Source organism: Megascapheus bottae, chromosome 22, assembly GCF_031878675.1.
Source record: "Megascapheus bottae isolate mThoBot1 chromosome 22, mThoBot2.hap1, whole genome shotgun sequence".
Lineage (NCBI taxonomy): Eukaryota > Metazoa > Chordata > Mammalia > Rodentia > Geomyidae > Megascapheus > Megascapheus bottae.
The window spans coordinates 1,952,560-1,979,200 of record NC_143530.1 but is presented as its reverse complement, the minus strand read 5'-3'; the positions used below and the strand labels follow the sequence as shown (position 1 = coordinate 1,979,200).

Below are 26,641 nucleotides of genomic sequence, written 5' to 3'. Positions count from 1 at the left end.
GTTTGGGCAGATCGTGGATTGGTGGGGTCAGCTCTTTACACTATGAAATACCATTTTTAACTCTGATGGAATCATAGGAGTCTCTTTCTAACACTTGTATTACCTTGGGCAAACATTGAAATGCTTGACTAATGATTAACTAAGAGAAGTATGCTCAAGTAAAAGGTGTGTTTCAGGGTTCAGGCTGAAGCGTCTTGATGATTAGATTTCAGGCTCCAGGGACCTGTCAGAATCCCGAGAGGACAGGCTAACCAGCCAGGGAGCCTCACCTGACACCTCCAGAGAATGTGGGCCGGATATAAGATATTCATTTTCTCTTATCTGGCTGCAGAAATATGGACGGAGAGGAATTCCTTGTCTGGAAGAGAGGCGGGCCCGGGGGGGTTCCCCAGCGGGAATGGCAGCAGGCGGGAGGGGACGCGCGTCCGGAGGGCCGCGTTCCAGGGCCGCTACTGTAGAGCGCTGGGGTGCTGTGAGGACAGAGATGACACCTGTGCCACACAGTTCTATGAGGCAAACGCCGTGTGTTACTGCGATAGATTCTGTGAAAGGGACAATTCCGATTGCTGTCCGGACTACAAGTCCTTCTGCCGTGAAGAAAATGAAGAACCACTTCAAGCTCTGCCTTGGTCTTCGGAAGGTAGGCTGGAGCATGCGCTTGAGTGCATAGTAAGAGCTGATTGTCCTCCCTCCCTCCTTGCCTTCTTTTCTTCCTTTCCTCCCCTCCTTCTTTTCCTCCTTCCTTCCTTCCGTCTCTCGTCCCCTCCCCTCCCGTCTGAGGAGCCAGCAGTTTCTGGGATGACTTGCTCTGAGCCGTCACCTGTCCACTGCTCGGGTTCAGGAGCAGGGTACTTGCATTTTATTAGCATCTTTAGGAGAGTTCCGGCTGGTAAGGGTTATCTGACACTTTAGCTGTCTTTTAAAACGGGTGGCAGCTACAGAGCGGTCTCAATGGTGGATTTGCCTGCCATGTGTATTACTCTGGGTTCAGTCCTCAGCACTGGAAGACAAACACAAAATGTGCCTCGATCAGAGCTCTGGGGGTTTTGAGTTAACATCTTTGCAGCCTCAAGATGGATACAGGGTCCTACAGAAGGGTAGACATTTTATTTACTCACCTTCCTGCTGTCTCCTGGGACTAAAGCACCCCTGCCACCATGCTGTGTGATAATAACACTGCTGTTAAAGCCTAGGTGAAAGCAAACTACCTCATGTATGTGCTCTGTGAGGCTCTGCCTTAGAGTACGTGATCTCCTCTGCGGGAGCCCTGAGTTAATCAGTGCTGTGGCATTATTTTCCGTGGGAGCTCATGTCTAGAAATAGCACTTAGAATTCCTGATTTCACCATCCGGACACTGTTCTTGCCTTCAGTTCACCAATCCAGCTCTCAGCAGACATGGACCCTGCCGTGTGCCGGCCCTGCGAGGAGAGTGGAAGAGCTAGCCTTTTATAAAAATCCTACAGGGGCTATTTAGATGTCCGCACTTTTAAGCTCTTAATATAAATAAATAGGGTCATTTTATTCTTTTTTGTGGGTGTGTGAGGGTGATGGGTCTTGCTGTATTTCCCAGACTGGTCTGAAACTCTGGTGCTCACTCAATCCTCTTGCCTCAGCTTCATGAGTAGCTGGAACTGCAGGCACACATCAACATACCCGTCTTCAATCTGAATTGTGCCTTGCACTTGAGCCTTGTAGAATACTCACCCAAACTTGTAGTGATTTAGATACATCTAAGTATATTTGAGAGTTTCCTATTTAATGCATATAATTCATCCAGAAAAAAGCAATTGCTACTTCTTCAAAATTTATTTTTGCTCAAGAGCTAGAATTTGGGGAGCACGTGTTTAAGGTCATATTTTATGGAGAGTTTACATTCCTGATAGAGGGTTTTTTTCACTGCATTCATTATGAAAAGAAGTAATCATTTTATTTAGTAGCAAAAATTTCATATTGAGCTATGATTGGTCTCATGAAGATTATCTTCCCTTTATCTTATCTTTAGAAGTCATTGGCTGAAAAGGAAAGAGACCTTCACAAAATTGGAAATAAATGTATAAAATTAAAAAAGACAATTGTGATTTATTTTTTTGCATGTAAAAGCAACACCCCTACCCCAAGATGTCATACTATTTGCTCATTAATTTATCATATACAACTTTGGCTCTACTAGAGTTTGAACTCTGTAACAATTCTGAAGGAAAAAAAATAGAATTTAAGATTGGGGGTGTGACTAAAGTGGTAGAAAGCTTGCCTAGCAAGCAGTAGGCCAAGTTTAATCTCTATTAGCAGAGCAAGAAGGAAAAAAAAAAGTAAGAAGGAAAGAAAGAAGCAAAAAAAGCAAGAAGGAAAGGAAGGCATTTAAAATATAATTTATCTATTTTTAAGGTAGATCCAATGACCTTTTTTTCTATTTTGTGGCCACACTTATGAATGACTTGCTCTGTTCACCTGTAATGAACTATACCCATGTGTGAAATCTGATTAATATGGGAGAAGGGTCAAGTGGAGTTTGAACTCTGGGCAGGTGCCCTAATCTCTGAGTCCTGCATCCAGCCAGAGTTTTCCTTGTTATTTTTGCAACAGGTCTTCCGTTCTGGCTGGCGAGTTTCTGGGCACAATTCTTCCATGTACCTGGTCTAGCTCTTAAGAAAGGATCTTGCAATTCAACCTCCACCCTCCCCCTCCCCAACCCCCGACCCACAGGCAGGCCTCAAACTGCAACCCTAACATCGTAGTCAATCTTAGTATCTGAAGTAGTTAGGATTGTAGCTGTGGGTCACTGGCCTCTGCTCTGATTACTATTTTTTAAAATAACATAACTATAAATTAATTCAAATGCTGTTACATTACTTACCTAGAAACACATTATTTTTTGGTGTAGTGATTGAGTCTGTGACAATCCAGATTCTATGCTTTACAAATCCTTTCTGTTGTGGCATAGTAGCGATTTAAAGTTAAAAGCACTTTCCCAGAAAGAACTTGAGACACAAACCCAGACACAGCGGCACGCAGAGTCCATCAGATGGGAAGATGAGCCAACAAGTTTAGATTCTTGTCTTGCCCGTGCGCTGCAGCCCCCTGAGAGTTCTAATCTGTGTGCCCATTCTGCTAACAGGTTGCCTCAGGGACGGGCAGTTCTTCAAAGAAGGATCAGTGATCAAGGACAACTGCAACCCCTGGTAAAGACGGAGGGCGCAGGCCCGTGCCCTGGCGTCTGTGTGTGTTTTCTTCAGCTAAGAGGGACACCGGCTGCACAAAGCCCATGCTTAAATATGTTCTGACAGTCCGTTACATGAAACGTTTCACCACATGTGGGGCCACCCTGCAAGCACATGTCAAAACATAATTACACGCGTGTGTCATGTGGATGATAATGAGTCTCCAGCAGGGTGACCTCACATGTGCACACCCCTTCACTGCCAATATTTTAACACACTAGAGGCAATTTGCTTTGTTGTGAGTATAAGAATGCTATAAAAACCAGGCTGCTTTCTAGAAGTTTCTAAGTACCAGTATGCTGAATCTACTGTCCCAACTGTATGTTTTTGTTGTTGTTGGTGGTGGTCATGGGGCTTGAACTCTGGGCCTAGGCACTGTCCCTGAGCTCTTCAGCTCAAGGCTACTGCCCTGTCCTTGAGCCACAGCCCCAGTTCCAGTGATTAATTAGAGATAAGAGTCTCATGGACTTTAGTACCCAGGTTGGCTTTGATCTTTGATCCTCAGATCTCAGCCTCCTGAGTAGCTAGGATTCCAGGCGTGAGTCACCACGCCCAGTCCAACGATATTAAAAAAGAAAAAGATTCAGTGCATATGTGCTCATATCCTTTCTCAAGTGCTGGAAGCAGAGGCTAGGAGCACATAGAATGGCAGCTAACGCCTATGTTACGGTGATTTGCTTTCCACCAAGAATCAGACAGATATGGGCTTGTGCTAAGCAAGCGGCGATCTTTGGTAGTTTGGAAATGCACTCGGAAAGGGCAGGCCGCCTTTGTGACTTTTGTGTCTTCGCAGCACATGCTCTGGACAGCAGTGGAGATGTGCCAGCCATGCCTGCCTCATGCGCCCGGAATTACTCGAACACATCAATAACGGAGACTTTGGGTGAGATAAAGCCCCTAGTTCTCACTTCTTGGCACCCCAATCACTCTTTCTGTTTAAACTATACCCAGTTCCCTTCTGAACATGGTAATTATCTAAGAAGGAAAGTCAGGAGAGGATAGGAAGGAAGGCAAAGTACAAAAGGTGTGCAAACTTGGAATGCATGAGGTAAACCTACATAAACAAAGAAACAGGGAGCGCAGTCTCCAGTTCTGCAGGTATTATCAGTGGAGGTGGGGGGATGGGGGAGCTTTGTGCTGTGTGGGTATTTTGACAGTACAAGAAGTTGGCTGGGTTGCCTTTTTCATGTTAGTCTTCTCTCTACAATGCCACCCCCTGCTCCTTTGCTGTGCATTGAGTAAGATTGTAAGAGGACAGTATTGTCTCTGGGTGACCCCCAGCCTCACATCCATCTAGACAGGTTCACCGCAACAAGTGACATTACAACTGAGTTACAGGGGGCGATGGGGACAGGAATCCTGGCACCTGGGGCAGTGAATTTCAAGTGCTGGTACTTAAAAATGTTCTGAATGAGAGCCGGGTCTCTGCAACAAGCTAGGACTTTGGGCGGCCTTGCTGCTGACCTGGGGGCACAAAAACCCCTGCCCCAGCCCTAACTCTCCCTGGCTCTGTAGGGCGGAGGGCGGAGAGACAGCCCAGGGTACTCCTGTCTCAGGGTTTTTCCACTGGTCTGAATCTCTATCTGCCCTGGGCCACATCTCCCCTGTTCTGGAAAATGCCTCACAGGAAAAGCTGGATTTCTAAGCAACTAGAAAAGCACGGAAGAGCGGTTTCTGTCCTCTCACATGCAAGCCTCGCCTGCCCCAGTGGGGTGGGATTCGGGCTTCCTCAGATCCAAAGCAGTCTCCTGGCAAATAGAAAAATGCACCAAAGCTCATTTGTTGACATTGTTGTTCTTAAAATCACCCACGAATCCTGTGTGTGTGTGTGTGTGTGTGTGTGTGTGTGTGTGTGTGTGTGTGTGTGTGTTAGGTGAGCACTTGATGACCAGGAGACTTTTCCATGGCTAGACAGGTAGTTACATCACGGGAGGACACGCAGCCTAGAATGTAGGAGCCTGTGGCACTGGAGAAGCCACTGAGCCAGGTTCCTCACCTGCTCACACCTCCAAGAAACGACAAAGCAAACCTCTCCAAACGCGGTGTCCTCTGCTCCTCAGCAGTCTTTGTCCCGTCAGTGACTTGGAATGGCTGCAGCTGAGGTTGCATTGGTTCGTCTGCTTCACTGGTTTGTGTGGTGGGTTTCTTGGGTGTGGCTCGTTTTATTTTTGTGTCTTCAGTACTAGAGATTGAAAGTTCAGCCTCATGCTTGCTGGACAAGCCAATCGCCCTAGAGCCATTGCTCTCACTCTTCCCCTTTCACCTTTTTCTTTTTCTCCCGACAAGGCCTCTTGCTAATTTCCCTGCCTGTGGCTCTCCTGCCTGTCCCTCCAGAGTGGCTGGGACCCAGACTGTGTTTGTGATGTAGGATCGCTCTCTTTTTTCTCTCAGCTCTTTCCTGGCTCTTATGTTCTGCCTTCAGAATTTAGATGAGATTAGAGGCCTGTGCCATTTTTTGATTCGTTTTGTTTGGTGACGAAGCCTTGCTACTGGTCCAAGATGGCTTCAAAGCAGGGGTCTCCTGCCTGTCCCCTGAGTGCTAGAATTAGGAGTGTGCGGTGCTGAGCCTGGTCAGCTGAGGCCTCGCTGGTCTTTGCAGGGCTCTTCCTGTATCTCTAGACACTAAGGCTGAGTTCCAGATGCACTGTGGCCTGTGTCTGCTGGGGCATCTGGTGGCATGTGTCTGCGGCAGGCTGTGGCCTGCGTCTGGTGAGGCGTCTGGTGGCGTGTGTCTGCGGCAGGCTGTGGCCTGCGTCTGTTGGGGCGTCCGGTGGCGTGTGTCTGCAGTAGGCTGAGGCTGGCCTTTGGCTGTGGGGCTGTGCCTGGGTGGGACAGGCTCCTGCAAACTCCACTGGAAGCCTGGGCCTTCCTGGGGCACAGAGTCAATTCTGTTCTTCTCTTACCCTTCAGCCATCCACAGCAGTTGGGAAAACAGAGTCCAACCTGCAATAGAATGAACTGGAAGTCTCTTATGACTCTTCTTCATCTGTGCAGTTTCTGATTGTCGCTTTCCTAATGGACTCAAAATCTAATCTCTTGGACATCTGCCTTGATGTTTTTTTTTCAACTTTTTTTTTTATTGTGAATAACAGAAGGGTTACATTATATTCACCAGATAGAAGGTGCATAACTTCACAAACATTGATACCCTTTCTCATGTCTTAGTCCCCATTTCCCTCCCACCCTCCCCTTGCTTATCTTGATTTCCCCCCTTCCCTATCCAATTTCAAATAACCAATTAAGCACATATAAAATATATCAGATAACATGTTGAAAAATTGTAACAATATGAGATAACCAAGGGACAGCAAAAGAGATGAGAGATAACATAGTACATAAAGGACAACAGTCACTCATTATATGGTTTTTGTTTTGTTATTCTGGAGTTCCTTACATTTAATGTCATACTATATGGCCTTATGTATCTAGATTTTGTTCTATTGTAAATCTCTGCTAGTAGAGCCCAAGGTTTCTATTGATTAGGACAAATGAGGGAAACCATTGAGCCTAAGTTCCTTTGAGTCTGGCTTACTTCACTTAATATGATCTTTTCTAAGTCTTTCCATTTCCTAACAAATGGGTTGATGTCGTTCTTTCTGACAGCAGCATAGAATTCCGTTAGTGTATAAATACCACATCTTGTTGATCCACTCATCAACTGAGGGACATCTGGGTTCTGCCTTGATGTTTTATCTTTCTCCACATCAGCTCAAACTGGATGGGCCTCCTTTCCTCCCTCCCCTCAGTGAGGGCCTCCGCCTGCACCCGGCCAAACATGCCCTGACGTTTGCAGGCCCCGGCTTCTTCCTTGCTCGTAATTCTCAGGTCATCATCGTGGTGACTCAGGTGTGGACTGTCCCTGCTCCTGGGCTCTGCTCTAGAGGGTCCTCTATCAAGTTTACAACCCGACTTACCTCTCTGGGTTCAGTCTGATCCAACACACTCTGCGGTTTACACTTTCATACGCATCCTTTGGGAAACAAAGTTGGATGCAGGCACACCAGCGGTTCCTAAAATCCCTCCCTTCCATAGTCCCTTCTGAGGACTAAGTTTCTCCTCCGTGGAAATGACTCCAACACCTCCACTCTGTCACCCTCATGTCACCCTGTGCCACCCCCGTGCCATCCCTGTGCCTCTCCTGTCTCCCAGCCCATCTTCGGTCCATCTTCTTCTGAGCATGCACCTTCTCTGTGCCTCCCCTAAAGTGCAACTCAACCGCAGCCCTGCAGGCTCTGCTTAGGAGTGCCTTTGTTTGAGGTTAGTGCTTTCTTACTTCGTTTCTGGCCCCAGATCCATTCTTCGTCTTCATCAAACGTTAGATTCACTTCCTACAGACTGGTGGTAGCTTCTCTGGAGAGTTCCGCTTGGCTCCTCTGCCAAGCTGCTAAGGCAGCTCACCATGAAGCCTTTGCCTCTCTTTGTAGTACAAACTCTGGAGTACCAACTCCTGGTGGGGAGAGACATTTATTCATTTTTATCTCTGTCTTTCTGGTGTCTACCCTTGTTTTGTTTTAAAATTCCTCTTTTATTAGTAAGCAAAGGCCCCTGGCCTAATATCCACTGAGTACTCCATTAATTTCAAGTCCTTCATTGGTTCTGGTGCGAATTATACTTTAAAATTGCAGCTGAGGAGGCCAGGAGTGTGGGCTAGTGGTGGAGTGCTTGCCTAGCATGCACTCAGTACTACGTACTACGTACATAGAGAAAAAAGCCAGAAATGGTGCTGTGGCTCAAGTGGCAGAGTGCTAGCCTTGAGGAGAAAGCCCAAGGACAATGCTCAGGCCCTGAGTGCAAGTCCCAGGACTGGCACAAATAAAATTGCAGATGAGAATTACTTAAGATTTTATGCCCTGAGTAGCGGCAGGTCTTTGGAGTGGGGAACTTGCATCCCCAGCCCAAGGTTCTGAGATCAAAGCCTGCATTGCAACACAACGTAATTTGTTGTGTTTATACTTTCTAAGTATACCTGTGAACAATGAGCTGTATTTGTCATCAACCCATCCCATAGAAAATGACGTGGGATACAAACGACAAGATAAAGTTTAGATCTGAAAATGTATTGCCCTCAAACAATCAAATGACTTTCCTCTCTATAATTTGTGTTTGCCATCTCCCAGAGAAATTTACGTACAAATTTAAGTGTCTCAGTTTTAAAAGAAAATACCTTAATCTGAATATGAACACAAAATATCTCAGAAATATGTACCAGACTTTTAACTACCTAATTTCACACCAATTGATTTTATATTACTAACTGAGCTGATCTAGCACTGAATACACTATAAAATAGCCTATCACCATATCTAATTATCATACACTATAAAATAGCCTATGACCATATCTAATTAGCCACTGGGATCAGGATGCAGCACAATGATAGAGTATTGACCTACTAAGCATGAGGCCTTCAGTTCAACTCCCAGAATGAAAAAACAAAGGGGAAAAAAGCATAACTAGTTTATTCTCATTTTTCCACAGAAACTTCTTACCTGTTCTCTATTCTTTCAAATCTAAAACGTAAGAGAAACTAGAAGTACATTTCTATGTATTTATGCTTCCTCCTAAAATCCATTTAATGACACATCAAGGAACTTCTTTTATTGCTCTCATCACTTAACCCTTTAGAGTACATTGCTTGAAGATTTCACAGGCATCGCTTTAAGCTTTATGTGTCTCATATGAATCGCTGCAATCATTGAAATGCACCGAAGTTGGGAGGAGTGTCTGGGAGGTTTGATTATCAGGATAAAGAATATGTATCCTGCAGGGATGGCTTCCACCTCAAGAGAGCTGCTGCTGTGTGGTTGCAGATAGACAGGTGAATTGAGAAGCCAGTGTCTTACCTGTCCGTGTTTCCTCTTTCCCCGAGGGCAGCTGGAAGGCCCAGAACTACAGCCAGTTCTGGGGAATGACGTTAGAAGAGGGTTTCACACACCGCCTGGGCACGTTGCCTCCTGGCCCCACGCTTCTGAGCATGAATGAAGTGACGGTAAGCCTGCCTCCCGGCTCACGTGTGTGCCCGTGTGTGTGGGTGTAGAGCTGTGTGTGCGATGCAAGTTTAAAAGAAGCCCAGGGCTGTGGCTCGCTGTGGCTCGCAGTCCCAGCTACGGAGCTGGCCAGGGGAGGTAGGAGCAGCAGGCCGAGGCCGTTATGGGCAGAGATCCATGAGACCCCATCTCAACCCCAGCTGAGTGCAGCTGTGCACGGGGCCACCACAGCTCAGTGGGAGACAGATCGGAAGGACTGGAGTTCTGGGTCAACTCAGGCAGAGAAGTTTGTGAGACTCCATCCCAACAGAACGAAACTGGCTGCTGCCCTCATGTAGCTGTCCCCTGGCTCAGGCAGTAACCTCAAAAGAGGTGGATCTGTAGCCAAGGATGACAGGTTAGCCACCTTGTAAAGACAGGCGGATGAACCCTGAAGGAGCTGAAGTCACCCTGAGACCGAGCCAGGTTCACTGAAGTCACTGAAGGAAGTGCGTTCAGAGCCAGGGCATCTACAGGGTCTGGGTGGGCAGATCGTCCTTGGAGTTTCTGTTGAATCCCTCAGCTAAGGTCAGTCCAGGTTCAAGGCAGCGGAAAGACTTCTCCCATCTCCAAGACCATCCGCACAGGATGGCTCTGGATTGTTCCTGCCACGGCTCCACTTTGGCCTTTCTCCTGTCTTAACTCTAAAATTGACGTGGGGTTGGGGGGAAGGAGCTGGCTTTTGTTTAAGAAAATCCTTCCATTGTAGAGGCGATTCCCAGGCTTGGTTTTGTTGGTGGACTAGGTGGGCCCGACACTAAGCTTTCTATCCATTTCCCAGGGACTGTTTCCAACATCCCCTTTTGTAAACTTCAGTGCTTGTGGTTAGGGATGATCTGAAATCCAGGCCAAACAAAGCGCGGTTCTTTCTCCAGCTGACACTCATCATAGTGGAAAGACAATCTCATTCACAATCCTTTGTTGGCACCCGGGGATTTGCTTGCATAAAAACATCTCTGCAGTGACACTTAAATGAAAATTCCTGATGATTACACTTTAGGAGAGCTCTAAATTAACAGAAGACAGTGACAGGTAATAACAAGAAACAGATCAGGAAAGTCCGCTGACCCATCAGAGTTCTGCTACCACTTAGCAGGTAAGACACGGAATCGGGTTCTTATGTCTGCATGGGGGAGCTTGAGGACTGAGTTCTGAGAGTTGATTTGATCCTAATAGCTAGCTAAATAAAAGACAATTGGACAGACAGCTGTGCTTAGGTCAGTGAGGCCTGACGTGAACTGGCAGCCATGGTTTGTGCGGCGGGTAGGGAACCCAGAAAGAATGACAGGTTAATATTTTAGCCAGATGACGATGTGGAAATTTCCAATACTTGATATCAGACTGTCCTCGCATGCCCTTGCATGCTTCCCAGTAGGAGAAGCCAATCCGTTCCACTTAACCCTAAATCTCTCCTCCACCCTGCCTGCACAAGAGCTTTGATGCAGCAAGTCCTTCCTTCTGGGTGGGAAGAGGGAGCCAGGGGGCCCCTGTCCTCCTCTCTCGGCTTTGTTCCCTTCCTGGCCTCATCACCAGTCTATGAAGCAGGAGGGAGAAGAGAGGCCTGGTGCGAGGCAGAGATCTCACCATTTGTGAATGGTACTAAAATATTAAGAAAGCTGCTGTCACATTGGAAAATCCGCAGGCATATGGCATCACCCTGATAGAGGAGCACGAGTGTGTGCTAACTTCGTAGTTAACTAGTATAACCTATCCTCTCTTGCTCCCCAATATAAACGAATTATGTTGGCATGACTAACAAAACAATGCCATAATGTGGTTTGTTGGGAGTTTAGATAAGGTAACATTGTACGTCCCATCCTGCGACCTTTAAAGACAGAAATGTTTGGATGAGAAGTGCAAACGTCCTCTAATTCTCCAAACACATGCAGCTGGTTGGCTGGATTTAATTCCCTAGCCATTTAGATATAACAGGAAGAAGTCAGTTTTCCTTCTAAAAATATGTTTCAGTAATTACAGGACTAAGCCATTAGAGAGATATTTAGGAAACCAAGGCAAATATTTCCAGGTTTAGGTTTCTCCTTTCTTTTCTTTTAATAACTCACGGGACATTGACATTTTTAATTGGATTAGCAATAACTATGGGAATGAGCCTCTTTAGCCTCATTCCAGCAGCTTCTTTACTGTACACGGAAGCTTCTCTGGGACCCCAAATGCTGACCACAGAAGGGAGAACACAGTTAAACAGAGATTCACATGGCCTGAAATTGAACAAAAGACAACAGTGATGTTTGCCTGGCACCTGTTCTTTCCGAAGCGAGCAAGTCCGTGTGCAGAATGGAGGACGTGGCCAGGTATCCTGATGTAAACGCCCATGACCCTCAGCTCACTCAGAATCTTCCCATCCGGGAAGGGGACGAGGTCAAGACAGCACAGAATGCTAGCTGTGCCGTCTCTGAATTCAGGATTCGAACAGCGCGGGAACCCTTCTTGACTCTCGAAGAGTCTTCAAGACTTCCTTTTTTCCATCCTTTCCTCAGGCTTCCAGTTAACTTTCGAAGATCTGCACCCCGATTCTTGCACACTCACCTGTCCTGGTAGCCATTCTCATAGACACATCCACAAAAGCAGCTCTTGCGTTTTCAATCTGCCATTCCCTCCTGGTCACAGCCCAGGCAGAGCACAGTGATATAATCGAACACGACTTGACACACAGTGGGGCTGGATCCCTCACTGCAGACAATCCTCTGAAAAGAAAGGTGAAAACGTAGCTTTCCTCCGCAGATAGAAACATCTGGGAGTGTGGCAGAGCATGCTTCTGTGGTTGTCTGGTGATTTGGTTCAACAAGTGCCTGCTCTCTGGCCCCTCCTCAAATGATCTGTCATTTCCATCCATCCTCTGGCTCTTCCCACAGTGTGAAACACAAAATGAATGGCCAGCTCACAAAAAACAACAACAACAAAACCCCCGATACAGAATGAAACAAAGCAGCCTCGTTTGTCCTGGCCTGAATCATGAATAGTTGAAGCCATTCCCCCTTATTTCAACTTTTTGTAGTCTGACAAACACTGGCAGTTTTGAAAAATGAAAATGAAAACACATTGCAGTGATGACAAAAATCTTTTTAATTTTTGGAATCAAGATTCTCAGAACTGTTTGATGAATCAAGTCTTTGGAAAATACCCGTTACAGCTCTGCAGAGCTGGTGTTCTGTGGAGTGTGTCTGGGGAAATGTCACCTCTCCTCCACCCCCAGGCGCTCTGGACTTGAGCTGATACCTGGCAGGGTCGTGGCTTCAGGAACACGTGGCACTGCCCGAGTGGCTTTGGGAATCATTACGAATGCCACGTTAGATGTCTTCCAGGTTGGTGGTGAGTGACAAAAGCCACACATGGTAGCGACACACTGCAAACCTGGACAGGTCTCTCCACATCTCGGAAGGCTCCTCCCTTCGGACTGTGGGTCCTGCCAGGACCCGCACTCCACGGGTCTCATGACGAGTCTGAACAACGTCCTGGAGCCATCAACAATGTCCACATTTCCACCCGTAGGAGATGAGCAATCAAGGAAAAGATGAACAGTCAAGTTCCTGTTGCCTCTCGGGGTCCTCAGGCGCTCTACAGGACACACCTGGAGAAGCATTTCCCACCCCGGCCCCTTATCCTGACCCTGCATGTGTCCAGATAAAACATTCTTTTCCTCTGCAGAAAGGCCGGGCTGGAATCTTAAACCCTGTCATGGGGTCCTCAGGTAGTGATAGTTACATCCTTAAAAAACATCATTCCATCCTGAGGCATTAGAGAAGAATCAGAGATGGCCTTTTCAGTGTTAAAGGCAAATATGGTTGAAGAAGAAAAGACATTCCCTTGCTTCTTTTTTCTTTTTGCCAGTCCAGGTCTTGAAGTCAGAGCCTGAGTACTGTCCTTGGGCTTTCTCAAGGCTTGAGCTCTACCACTTGAGCCACAGCACCCCTTGTGGATTTTTCTATGTATGTGGTACTGAGGAATTGAACCTGGGTCTTTGTGCATGCTAGGCAAGCACTCTACCAGTAGGCCTGACCCTGACATTCCTTCACTTCTTACAACCTGAAAGTGTTGGGGGGTGCTGACTTCAGAGGGCAAGGAGGGAGCAAAACTGTTGTTCTGTTGCTTTGGCTGAGTCTCGGCTCACTCGGGAGGCGTGGGTTGACTCTGAGGAGGTTGTCACACTAAAGTAGGGGATGCAGAGCCTCAGGGGAGGATAACCCCTGACGTGTTCTGCTGGGGCATAGAAGCCTGTGGACTCCATGCCCAGTTCCTCAGGAAAGTGACGAGTGTGTCCCAGGCTGCGGGTGACAAATTCCCCTCACTCCCACAGGGAGTCCAATTCAGTGACATGGAGGAATTACTGCAATACAAAATTCCCTGTGTTTGCCACCGCGTCTCCTTTGCCCCGTGTCCGTCCTGTCTTTCAGTTTATGTTTTGTCATTCCTAGATGAAAACACGAGAACTGGGAGATGTCCAGGCAGAAGTGTATGAGAAATCTTGCTTTACAATATGTTCCTGTGTTGTTTAAGACAAGCATTTGGTGGCTTCTCTTTGTTAATCTTGCTTTACTGGCAGAAAATAAGTATTTTAAATGTATCATCTCTTGAAGCCAGACTACTATTACCTGAACTCTGTTATTCTGTGTTTATTTGCAGTCTCAAAAGCATTCTGACTTCACAAGGGACTATGGTATTCGTGAAATAATGGGATATGAAATTTTCTCTGTATTCATTTTGTCAGATTATTGGATATCATGAGGGCAATAAAACTACCGGGTAATCCAGCCTGACTCATGTCCCCAAGGTTCATTTTTATGGAAAACAACATTAAATAAATTTAAAAAAATCTTAACAACAGCCAAATAGGTGAACATCAGGAAGTCATCTGGCTCAGTGGATTGTTACACATGTTTTTAAGAGAAATGTCACTTTGGGGCTGGGAGTTTGGCCTAGTGATAGAGTGCTTGCCTAGCATGCACGAAGATCTGGGTTCGATTTCTTGGTACCACATACTTAGAAAAAGCCAGAAGTGGTGCTGAAGCTCAAGTGGTAGAGTTCTAACCTTGAGAAAAATCCAAGGACAGTGCTCAGGTCCTGAGCTTAAGCCCAGGACTGGCAAAAAACAAAAAAAAAAGAGAGAGAGAAATGTCACTTTGTTGTTTCTCTACTGCTGTATCTTATTTGAAAAGGACTTCCCATTCATACTTTTTAAAGAATAAATCATGAAAGCAACAAAGGCATATTGGTATAATAGTTTAACTGAAGGTGCCTGCAAGGGAAAGCATTCCTAAGAGTTGAAATTTACCTGACATATATCTCAAACATTATTATCAGTCTGTGCAAATGCCACGTGGGAAGTGGTAAGGCGGTCTCTCAAATATGGGGCCTGCTCTGGAGTCACCGGTCCCACTGAGGTGGGTTTAGAGCCATAGCTGTATCTTTGTTGCTCAGACAAAGATAAGTTTTCCTTTGCTGTGTTATTAAGTTGGCCTCTTCAAGTGACAGTGGGAAGCCGACGTCCTGCATAGTTTTCTGGAAACTTCAGGCAGCTTCCCCCGTTCAGGGGGTAAAGGCGATCTGGCGAGGCAAGATGAGAAACGAGGGAGGTGTGAGCGGCGTGCGTACACGAAGCACTGCAAAACGAATGTCCCCTCCGGATCCCACATGCTCTCCAGAGCGGCGGGGTGGAGAGCAGATCACCTGGTTTCCAGGGTGTTCAAGATGGCAGGGACAGGGGCCGTGGATGATTCTGGTGCGCTGGCATTGCACCACGGTCCCCCACAGTGAATGGTCATGTCTAGCATAGAGTGACATAGAACTCACACATAATGACACTTGACTGAAATGTCAAGACCTTGGATACAGGAAATAGAGAGGCATGAGGGCTGTTGGAATACACTTGAGAAAATCTAACCTCTCCACCTCTCTTTCCTCTAGGCTTCTTTACCTCCCCAGACTGATCTTCCGGAGATTTTTATTTCATCTTATAAGTGGCCTGGATGGACTCATGGTCCATTGGATCAAAAAAATTGTGCTGCATCTTGGGCATTTTCCACTGCAAGTAATAAGATCATTTTAATTATGTTTGTACAGTCTCCCCTCTCGACTCTACAGCCTGAGAGAGCAATGTATAAGTTTTAAAAAGTAGAATATACAAATATTAACAAAAGGTTAATTAAGATACGATCCTCTCCTGGCCTAGCGACTCTGACTATTCTGACCGGGGAGTGACGTAGCAGTGGCGTGGACGGGCGTGGATGGGCATGTACCAGGTGTGGTGCACATGTCTGTAATTCCAGCCAGCTACTCAGGAGGGCTGAAATTCCAGGTGCCTGGCAGACGGTTAGCGAGATCTCATCTCAGTCTAGTAGTGGGATGAGGTGGTGCAAACCTATGAGCTCACCTATCTCAGAAGCCATGGGCAGGGTAATTGTGCTCTGAGGACAGGCCCAGGTGAAAACACGAGGCTAAGAAAACAAAAAAGAGCCTGTCTAGCAAGCTTGGGGCCCTAAGCTCAGGGTACGAATGCATGAATAAGACTCAATAGTGATGTAACCTGTTAACGTAGTCCACAAGTACGCATGACATTTCTCTTATGGCGGCTTTGATCTAGCCCACAAGCCCAATCATTTCAGACTCATCCCAAGACTTTATCTCCTGATTTGCTGCAGTCACATGAAAACATCAACAGAAGCACATATATACATGGGTTCTTTTGTAGTGTATTTGGAAAAAAAATGACATGGCACAGACAGACAATTTTGGTGTAAAAGACCAACTTGCACTGACAAAAAGCAATTGGTAAAGAAAGACTATAATTTTATTGTCTTTCTGTAAAAGAGAGCAAGGCAATCTCTTGGGGTTAGTCTGAATGTAAGCATTGAGAAGGAGACGGTTTTAGGGTATTCCGCAAGAAAACGTCTCTAAGGAAAGCGAAGCCAGCCCCACCCTCTCTCCCTCGATCTCCATTATCTTCTGAGCATGGGCTTTCAGCTATGACATCAGCTAGATCTTTAGCAGTCTGACTTAGCTGAAATTCGGGCTTCTGGGTAGTTCCCTGGACGACAGAAGGGCCCTGTGGGTGCCACTTGCCTGTTAACTGGTATTCTGTTTGAAACAGGTGTGGCAGCCGACAGGATAGCCATTCACTCCCAAGGTCAGTACACAGCTAACCTGTCCCCCCAGAACTTGATCTCGTGCTGCTCCAAGAGCCGTCACGGATGCCGCAGCGGGAGCATCGACAGAGCTTGGTGGTTCCTGAGAAAACGTGGGTAAATAGCTGCTCAACTCGGCTCCTTCCTTTTTCCCCGAGCTGCTGCAGGTCAGGAGACAGACAGGGACGATCAGAGAGCTTACCAAGAATTACCTCGAGCCTGTCCTGCGCCTATGTAAAGATGGTGTGAAATTCGAGCAAGCACTTGGAACTGACCAAACTTATAAGATTCTGGAAATGATTATTGAATAATGGCGACGTGTCTTCTCTTGTTGCTCTGGATCCCCACAGAGGGCGGAAGAGAATCAGAGCTTTTTTTTTTTTTTTTGCCAGTCCTGGGCTTGAGTTCAGGGCCTGAGCACTGTCCTTGGACTTTCTCAAGGCTAGAGCTCTACCACTTGAGCCTCAGCACCACTTCTGGCTTTTTTCTATGTATGTGGTACTGAGGAATTGAACCCAGGTCTTCGTGCATGCTAGGCAGACACTCTACCCCCAGGCCAAACTCCTGGCACAGCTTGCTTTTTTTTTTTTAATATTACAACAATAAAGGACGAGGGGGACTTGAAGTGACGGGTCACCACTGGGACACCGCTGAATCTCAGTGGGACACCATGAGGAGATGTACAGTGGCTCGGAGGGTGGGTGGAGTGTTCTGGAGTGGGAGCTGGGAGTCTCTGCTGGAAAGGCTCTGTTTCCCTTGGCCTCCTTATCTCCATCACCCCCACCTCGAGTCAGCGCCACAGAAGCATCAGGGCTCCAGCATAGGAATTCTTGTCACCTGCTGGGTTCCCATTCCCAGATGAAAGCTCTGTGGATCCCTCTTTGCGCGGCCGTGAGCCTTGAGCCTTGCACGTCTGAGACAGCCCCCTTGTGTCCCTGGGCGCGGCCACTGTCTACCTCTCTGGTCAAGAGGGTTGTGTTGGATTTGGCGTGTGATCATTTGTGGTCTGCTGTGTGGTGTTGCCACCAGAAATCAAAACTATTTTTAGCCTCCCGGGTAATGTGTCTGATAACTCTCTACCATATCAAGTTTTATATAATATTTATTGTAATATTTACTATACTCCTTTCCCAAGGCATCAGGAACTACAGACATGTCATCTTTGAAGAGCTATGAGGAAAGTCTTCAAGGTTAATGAGCATGCCAATACAAAACCAAACTCTAAGCAACAAAAAAAAATAAATCAACCCATATTTTAAACATGGCACAATTGATCAGAAGCTCTCAACACTTCTGTGTTGGTTGTTTTCCACCTGATCTGGCCCTTTCACAACTCTTCTTCTTCTTCTCCTTCTCCTTCTCCTTCTCCTTCTCCTTCCTCTTCCTCTTCCTCTTCCTCTTCTTTCTTCTTCTTCTTCTTCTTCTTCTTCTTCTTCTTCTTCTTCTTCTTCTTCCTCCTCCTCCTCCTCCTCCTCCTCCTCCTCCTCCTCCTCCTCCTCCTCCTCCTCCTCCTCCTCCTCCTCTTCCTCTTCCTCTTCCTTCTTCTTCACAACAGGTAGAAGGAGTCTTTTATTAAAAACATCGCCACAGAGTTTATTGACGGTCTCTTTTATCCTTGGGAAATTCCCTGCTGAGTAGAGCCTAGTTTAGTACATACGCTGGAGTAAGATGCAGAGATTCATAGGAGGAAAGAGCGAGGAAAGTGAATAATGGAGGAATGAAATGCCCTGCGCCCGGGCGAGGTCAGCAGGCACTGGGCGCGGGGCGGGGTCCCGGGCGCGGGGCGCGGGGTCCCGGTCACCTGCACCCCGGCTGGGCAGCGCGGCCTTGTCCCGCAGGACGCTGCTTTCTGTGCTTGCCCCCGCAGACTGGTGTCGCACGCGTGCTATCCGCTCCTGAAGGACCAGCACGCCGGCGCCGGCGCGTGCGCCATGGCCAGCCGGGAGGACGGGCGCGGGAAGCGGCGGGCCACCAGGCCCTGTCCCAACCCCATCGAGAAATCCAACCGCATCTTCCAGTGCTCGCCTGCCTACCGCGTCTCCTCCAACGTGAGTCGGAGCCCTGCCCGGGCGCGCGCCAGGGCACGCACACGCGCGCACACCAGCGCACACACCAGCGCACACTCACGCACATCAGCACAAACTCACGCGCGCACACCAGCACACACTCACGCACACCAGTGCACACTTACACACCAGCGCACACTCACACACACGCGCGCACACCAGCGCACACGCACGCACACCAGCGCAAACTCACGCACACCAGTGCACACTCACACACACACCAGTGCACACTCACGCAGGCCCCCATTACGGTGGTGAGGCTCGCTCACTCACGTCTCTCATTCCAGGAAACAGAGATCATGCGAGAGATCATGCAGAACGGACCCGTGCAAGGTACATGGGCTCGGAATGGAGGCTTTTCCTCCAGCCCTCCCCGTCCTCCTTTCCATCCTGCCCTCCTTCCTCCTGCCCTCCCCGTCCTCCTTTCCATCCTGTCCTCCTTCCTCCTGCCCTCCCTGTCCTCCTTTCCATCCTGTCCTCCTTCCTTCTGCCCTCCCCGTCCTCCTTTCCATCCTGTCCTCCTTCCTCCTGCCCTCCCTGTCCTCCCTATCTTTTCCATCCTGTCCTTTCCTCCTGTCCTTGTCCTCCTTTTCCTCCTGTCCTCTTTTCTGTCCTATCCTCCTTTCCGTCCTGTCCTCCTTTTCCTAAGCGCAGCACTGAATGGGTGTGAATGGAGTTCAATTACAGAAAAAAATAAAAAAAAGAGAGAGAGAGAGAGATTTCAGTCTGTAAAGTTAGGTTTACCCAACCAGCTGTCGTTTTATTTTAACATGATAAATTGGATTCTTAAGTATTAATGACCCATGGTAAATATTGGTGACCTGTTGGTGGAAATTTGAAGTCTTTCAAAGTGGTCCTGGACCAGCCATGGGTCCCACGCGACATCGCGTGACCATAACAAAGCTCCCTATGTTCCTCTGATCCTATTTAGAAATCACAAGTAAGATCGGGTATTTCATTCTTTTCAGTGTTAATGAATTAGGTAATGGATTAGAAAAAGTTGAGGATTAATAGAGACAAACTTGATTCTTTTCTCCGTGAAAAGCAAATTAAATAAGCTAGTATGATTACTTTGTAGCTTTCCACAGGCTTTCAAAGCAGACCAATTTTGTAAATGTGTTATTCAGTGCAAACTGGTAAGAAAAGATAAAAAGCGACTTGATCAATATAGACGTCTGTTTTTACGGTATCATCTCTGATAATGTTTCCTTTTGTTTGTTAAATTACTAAATTTTGTTTTGTACCAATATCATGAAGTGTGATAAATTCACAGAATGTTTTCTCCGCACCCTGACGTGCTCATGAAACCGGACTAAACAAGTCATAAGATGGGAATTCCAGTTTTGAATTCTGAAAGGAACTCAAGAGATTATCAATGAAGTCAAATTTAGAATAAGCCACAAGAAAGTTAAAGCATGATACACTCTAGAGAAAGTATTGATTAGATTTTCTTTCTTACTTTTTTTCTGAATATTGATCTAATTTGTCAGACAGGTTCAGTAGATAGCTGAAACCATAGATTTTTCTAATTATATTGAAATAACTTATTTATCTAGAAATAAAAGCATAGAGTAGAATGTTGAATGTAAATGTAATTGCTGGAACTGTACACAAGATCTGATATCAGTGAGCTCAAGCCTTCAAGTCCTTAAACCTGCACAGTTGGTTGGCTGTTATAAAGGGTGGGGGAGGCTCATGTCTAATTTCCATCTGTGATTTATTGAGAGGTATTTATTGATTTGAAGGGAGGGAGATATATGACTCAAAGCCAAACTGAAGATGCCAATTTTGACATTCATTCCTAAATAACTTTTGACAAGTAACTCAACCCTTTCTGTATTTTGACTCTTTCTCGAACCAATCAAAGTCAGCTCGAATCCTGATCTTGAGAAGCTGGGTACATATTAACTTTTACAAAATGTACCTATTGCTTCAGAATGAGTAGGAACTGAAGACCACAAAGTAAATGGTGCAGTGCTCAGTTTTCAAGGACGTGTTGAGATGTGCCAAGGCCAAGAGAGAGCAGAAGCCATCCCTCCACACGGCCCTCACACGTGGTAGAGTTGTGTCTAATGACGTCACAGTGGTTTTCCAAGAGTAAAATCACATCATGGTTGCACACAGGTGGTGGCCGTGTATGAAGTCACGTTTGTCTTGTGTGGTTATTTACACTAGATCTGGCGCAGGGTGGTTGAGGGTTGAATGGAAGAGGAAATCCCGGGGTGCGTCCTTATTTTCACCGGCGGATAGTATGCCTGTGGCTCTGCTGCAGATGCAGCGTGATGGTCCGTGATGTCAGGCTAGCCCGGGTCTCCTCCCTGCCTGGGTGCAGAAGGAGGTCAGAGCCCTGGTGACTCCAGAATCCTCCCCAGTCCGTAGAACTGCAAAGACAGATGGGAACGGAAGGGGCACAGAGCAGGGATCTTCGTAGCGTACAGTTTATGTAAAAACTTTCGAAGTTCCATCGGAATGTGTTTTTGAGGAGATAAAGATTTAGCCTCAGCTTCAGAAAAGACACGGACCATTCAAAATGGACTAAAAAGCAGAGCATTAAGAAGCCGTCTTTACCTCTGGAGCCTCAGCTTTTCTCTTTAGGATCTATCAGCTGCCAGTGATGTCGGCTTGTTTTATCTTAAATGCATGCACTCTAGGCAGCTAAATCCTGTTTATAGTTATAAGGTGTCCCTGTCAAAAAAACAAAAGCGGAACCTGAGTTCTGGCTTTGCGGGAGCTGTCGGAGGCCTCGGCCCAGCGGCTGCTCAGCCGCTCAGGGCAGCGCTGACTTCACCGTCCTGGCCGCCGTCCTCTCCGCGCTTTGTTCTGCATCCCAGCTCTCCAGATCAGTGGCATTAATGAGCCCAGATGAGGGACGGTGACTTTCCGCCTGTGCTGCCCAGGTCCTCGTTCTCTGTTACTGGAACTGGGATTTTCAGGGCCTGGTGAGGACATCCAGGAGCAGTGAGGAAGCGCCGTCCCCACCCCATGAGGCAAGGGGCTCAGCCTGGCACGGCACGCTGAGGGATAATGGTCACTTACGGTGTACCCACACCAGACAGTGCTTGTTTCTATAAGGGGATGAGCAAACACCGCAGCAAGTTAGATTAAGCAGGAAAGCAAAGCAGGCGGCGTAGCACAACCTCGCAGAGATCTTTCGGGGGAGATTTCCTGAGGGTTTCTAAGGCTGAGGTTTTCAACCCCACCCTGTGTCGTGTTGGTTTTCCTCCAGCCGTAATGCAGGTCCAGGAGGACTTCTTCCACTACAAGTCGGGGATCTACAGACACGTGGGCAGCTCCTGGGAAGAACCGGAAAAGTACGGGAAGCTGCGGGCACACGCCGTGAAGCTCACTGGGTGAGGAGTGTCTGGAGCATTTCCAAGTCTGAAAACACTTTCCTAAGCTGAACCATGGCTGCAGGCAGATACCAGAAGTCTCCTTTGTACGAGAGAGGCTGGTACAAGCTACAAGGTGATCTAAGCTTTGCCTTAACTTATAGGCCATGGCAGGCTAACCCCAGTATTCTGGGAAAGATGGCCGGATGGGGCCTCTCACTGTGAATGTACCCTAAGCAGCTGTCCTGAGGGTAAAGGAAATATATCACCAGGACAGAGGTTACCAGAGGCATAAAGGAAAATGTACAGTCCTAAAGTATTGTGATCTGCAGAGGTGATGGTCACTAGAATTATTGTGACTTGTAGTACTTGAGTGGGTATAAAAGGAAAGTCACCCGAGCTTCAATATATGTCTATTTTATATTCTCTGCATTGCAAAACTTAACCTTCCTCAAATTTAGCAGTCAACTATGCCCCTATGCAAGGGCAAGAAACAAGTTGAAATGTGCTAGTTAGGTAGTTGTGTTCCAAGAGTAAATCGTGTCACACAGAGTCCCTCCTCTGAAAGACAAGGCGGGCCAGCAGCTGCCTTCGCCCCCATTCTGTGAGCTTCTGCCATCTGCAGCTCTTCCTCACAGGACCTCCCTGCAGCTCTGGCCCAGCCTGCTGGGGTAAACACGGTGTTCCCGTTGGCAGCTCACACTGGACAGCTTTACCGAGCATGTGCAGAATGCTTACCTGTCATCACGCCTTCCTTACCCATCTTGGAAGCTGCCCTGCCTCAGTGCTGAGGCACCAGGGCCAAGTCAGGTGGCTTTAACCACAGCAGCTGCTTTATTCCAAATAGTCTATTAGTTCAGTGACTAGATCAGCGTGTTTTGGAATCTTCCAAGACCTGCCTTGATTCAGGAGAAATGAAAATATATGTATATTTGAATTAAAGTCCTGTGTATGTACTATATGGATAAACTTCAGAAAAAAAGCTGCAGATGAAACAGAAAAGAAAAACTCCCCACAAACATAGATTTGATTTCACCTTGGAAAGATAGACACCTGTCTCAGATTTCAGAACACACACACACACACACGATAGGTAAAATGGAATATACTTACGTATGTGGGAAAGAAGGAAAGAAAGCAAAAGAAAAGATGTCATGAGAAAATGATAATACAAAACTACTTGAAATTTTATAAAAGGGAAAATATCGCTTTCATTTGCAAGAATATAAAAATGTTTCTCTACATTTGCTAATCTTTGGATATTTCCTTTCTCTGTTTTCATAGAGTTGCTAACTCAATGCCTCTGGGGCTTAGAGGCCTATGGTAGGTAGGACAATAGCTCTGCTTTTTGAGGTGCTACTGAGCATGGCGCTTTCTTCACTTGGGGGAAGAAGGTTCCATTGGTTGTATTTCTACAGAACTCATCTATGAGGGAGTCAAAAGCCCCCAGGGCATCTGTGCACCACCCTTTCTCTCACTTCCTGGGCTTTCTGTGCCTCACAGACCCATCATGATTAGTGTGGCCGAAGCTCAGTTGTAGATTAATTCTGTTTCGTGCCCGCAGCTGGGTAAGGACATGGCTAGAAAAAGCAAACAAACACGCAGCTATGCTGATTTCACCTGAATTTGTAATGGCCAATGTGAAGCAGGAAGTCCTGTTTCAAGTCCTCAGCCCTTTATTCTCCCACTCTTCAAGCAATGATCTCAAAATGTGTCCATTTTCCTCAAATATTTCTCAGTATCTCACTTTCTGTCCCTAGATGATAACTCTGTGCTCTATTTCACTGCAAAGACTAAATAAACAGAAAACCCTTCCTGGCCTTACAAATTCACCTTTCCTCCTTTGGATGGGGAGCTCTTTCCTCTGTGTTTATCCAGGTGAACCATCCCCCTCCTCTCTAGATTCCTCTCCTATCACAGACCCCACGCACCTCAACTGCTGAAAAAGCACACCAGGTAATTTCCTGTTTCTTCTCAAGATCCCTTGTGTGCTGTGAAATGTTGGGCATATTTTGGGAACAGACCCTTTGCTCTTGACTCTGCTTCTTCTGCAATTCACTTGTGCAACTCGTTTGTGCCAACTCCTTGCAAGATTTGCCGGGAACTGTTTTCTTCCTGTTTCACCATCCCCCTTCACTCCTGCCTTTCTCATCACACATGGCCTCACTCAAGGATGGAATGGCCTGGACCTCAGATCTTTCATTCTGTGTTCCTTGCTGGCTGTTTCTGTGCCTCCCGTGTTGGCACTCCCTCCCCTCCCTGAAAAAGACGACGCTGACCACATTGTATTTCCAGCCCAGACCTCTGTTCTGAGTTCTGCACACAAACAATCCACGGTCTAGCTAACATCTCTGCTCAGAGTCAGGCAGAATATTCCAAAGCTGAACTCGAGATTCTCTTTCCTCTCATGCTTGCTGAATGGCATCCATGTTTGCCCTCTCTAGGTAGCGACGACTTTCATATTTCTGGAAGGAAATCTTGGAACCTTCTCCGCTCCCTTCCTCACAGCTGACTTCTAGTGTGTCACCCAGGGCTGGCCGTGTTGGCCCTCTTTACTCTGACCCACCTGCACCTCTTCCGGAATCACCACGGCTGCTTTCCTCAGGTCTTTGCATCCTTCCAGGATAAAATAGCCAGGTTTTCTTTTTTAAAAAACAGAATTTGCCTCCCCTTCTGTGACTTCCCCACTTTGCTTGCAGAGAAGTGGAGCTTCTCAGAGCCCTGGCTGGGAACTCCCCTCACCATTGCCTTCTGACCTCCCTCGTTGTTCATCTGTTCCCTGCTCTCCACCTAAGATAGAAAACACCTTCCACCACTCGGGCTGGCTCTTCTCCCGTCCCTCCATCCAATCTTGTCTCAGGCCTTCTTCTGCTCGTTCTTATCTCCTCAGCTCTCTCTTCCAGGACTGGCCCTCTGCTCAGCTAGTCTCCATCCCTGTCGCCTGCTCTATTTCCCGCACCTTTCTTGGAGTTATGATTTTCTAAGGCACCGTGTGATTTCATGAGCTGTGTAGGTCAGTTGTGTCGGGCACAGGAATGAAGCTCGACCACACTGGTGTTGCTGCAGGGTATTGTGGCATCACCTGGCGCATACTTGCTGATCTTTGGCCCGGGCCCTGGGCTAGCCCTCCTTCATGAGTACTGACCTTCACGTGGACGGTCTCCACCCACCATCTTCATACACCTCCTCCTGAGGACCGGGATTGCAAGTAAGAGCATCCCCACGGCAGGACCGCTTTCTGGGGGGCTTCTCCAGGGATGTTTTTGATCTAGGAAAAAAGATGCTCATAAGCCACAAGGAGGTGGCTATAGATATATATATATATAATTTATTTATCATCCTCAGAGTCGCAGGGCTGGCAAGGAGTGCCTCTCGACTTCCCGGAAGTGGTCACCGACCATCTTGGCCTCCTACCAGCCACGCTTTCACGTTTTCTTCGCTCATTGCCCCTTTCTCTTTGTGCTGAGGCTGAACAAGATGCCCGTGTGCTTCCACGCCACCACTCTGGCATTTGTGGTTTCCCACTGTAAACGAAGCGGTCACGGGATTGTGAGCCTCTCCTGTGCTCCTAGGAAAATAAGTTTCTCTCCCATGGGGGAGAAGTCACAAGGCTAGATTCGCTTGTGGGCGAAGTACTTTGGTAGAGTGTGTGTGGTTTCCCACAGGCTTTGGGGGATCTGAATATTGTAGATTTGTCCATTAGTGACTTCTCTTAGGTGGTGGTGACGTCGAGGAATGGATGCATCAGTGAATTAAAGAGCGATTGCTTGTTAAGTTAGTGCTCCTAGGCGGACAGCGTCACATTTCCGGTCTGCACCGCACACATTTATCTCCCTACGTCATCTGGTGCCCTTGCTGGAAAAAAGAAAGTCATTTCATCACTTGCACAGATGACTGTGGGTCTGCGTGCAGTGCGCAGCCACGAGGAAGAGGAGGTGGGTGAGTAGATGGCCTCACTCTTAAGAAGTTTAGAGTGTAAGGCAGATGCTGCCCAGAACCAATTCCAGACCTGGGCAGAGCTGGCACAAGGCGGCGAGAGCCACCCGCGCTCGGGCAGCCGAGGGAGTGTCACTAAGGCCTGGGGACGGCAGCTGGCCAGGAGAGGCCTTCCGAGGAGAGGCCAGGGGTCCGGGGGGACGGCCCCCACGGGGTCCTCGGTGGGTCCCTCCCACCCCACTCCCCGCACTCCTCCCTCCACCCTCCCACCACACTCCCGCTCTCCCCACTCCTCCCTCCACGCTCCCACCCCACTCCCTGTTCTCCCTGTGCTCCTCCCTCCAGCCATGGCCAGAAATCCAAGGCTCTGAGCTTTCTTTTTAAAAAAATATTGATGATGAGGAGGAGGATGATAATGAGGAGGGGGGGAGGAGAAACATTATGATAAGGAGGAGGAGTAGGAGGAGGAGGAAGATGAGGAAGAGGAGGAGGAAGAGGAGGAAGAGGAGGAGGAAGAGGATCATTATGATAAGGTGGAGGAGTAGGAAGAGGAGGACGAGGAGGAAGGGAGGAGGAGAAGGAGGATGATGAGGAAGAAGAGGAGGAGGAGGAGGTGGAGGAGGAGGAGGAAGAGGAGGAGGAGGAGGAGGAAGAGGAGGAGGAGGAGGAGGAAGAGGAGGAGGAGGAGGAGGAAGAGGAGGAGGAGGAGGAGGAGGAGGATATATACACAGGGTTGCGCTCTTCTAGGTCAGGTCACGGTCAGGTTTCTTTTCGGATGCCGTCACCCCTTCCTGTGCAGTTCCATTCTTCTCCAGCTGCAAGGCAGTTGGGTGTCTCCTTCATTGTGTAGAGACTTCTCATGACTCATTCAGAATTCAGCTGAATCGATTCACTGGTTAAAATTTTAGCAAATTAATGAAAATCAT

General features: G+C 47.5%; 1 protein-coding gene across 1 annotated transcript in view; it reads left to right on the top strand.

The window, feature by feature from the left end:
* The first annotated feature begins 206 nt into the window (after nucleotides 1-206).
* The window catches only part of Tinag (tubulointerstitial nephritis antigen), a 34,881-nt gene continuing 8,446 nt past the window's right edge, over nucleotides 207-26,641 (top strand). Inside the window, exons 1-9 of the mRNA XM_090355471.1 lie at nucleotides 207-640; nucleotides 3,117-3,180; nucleotides 4,013-4,102; nucleotides 9,094-9,208; nucleotides 15,168-15,291; nucleotides 16,351-16,501; nucleotides 18,252-18,432; nucleotides 18,738-18,783; nucleotides 21,677-21,800. Of these exons, the coding sequence (XP_090211597.1) occupies nucleotides 286-640; nucleotides 3,117-3,180; nucleotides 4,013-4,102; nucleotides 9,094-9,208; nucleotides 15,168-15,291; nucleotides 16,351-16,501; nucleotides 18,252-18,432; nucleotides 18,738-18,783; nucleotides 21,677-21,800 (1,250 nt within the window). The 5' untranslated portion in view covers nucleotides 207-285. The remainder of the gene's footprint in view (nucleotides 641-3,116; nucleotides 3,181-4,012; nucleotides 4,103-9,093; nucleotides 9,209-15,167; nucleotides 15,292-16,350; nucleotides 16,502-18,251; nucleotides 18,433-18,737; nucleotides 18,784-21,676; nucleotides 21,801-26,641) is intronic.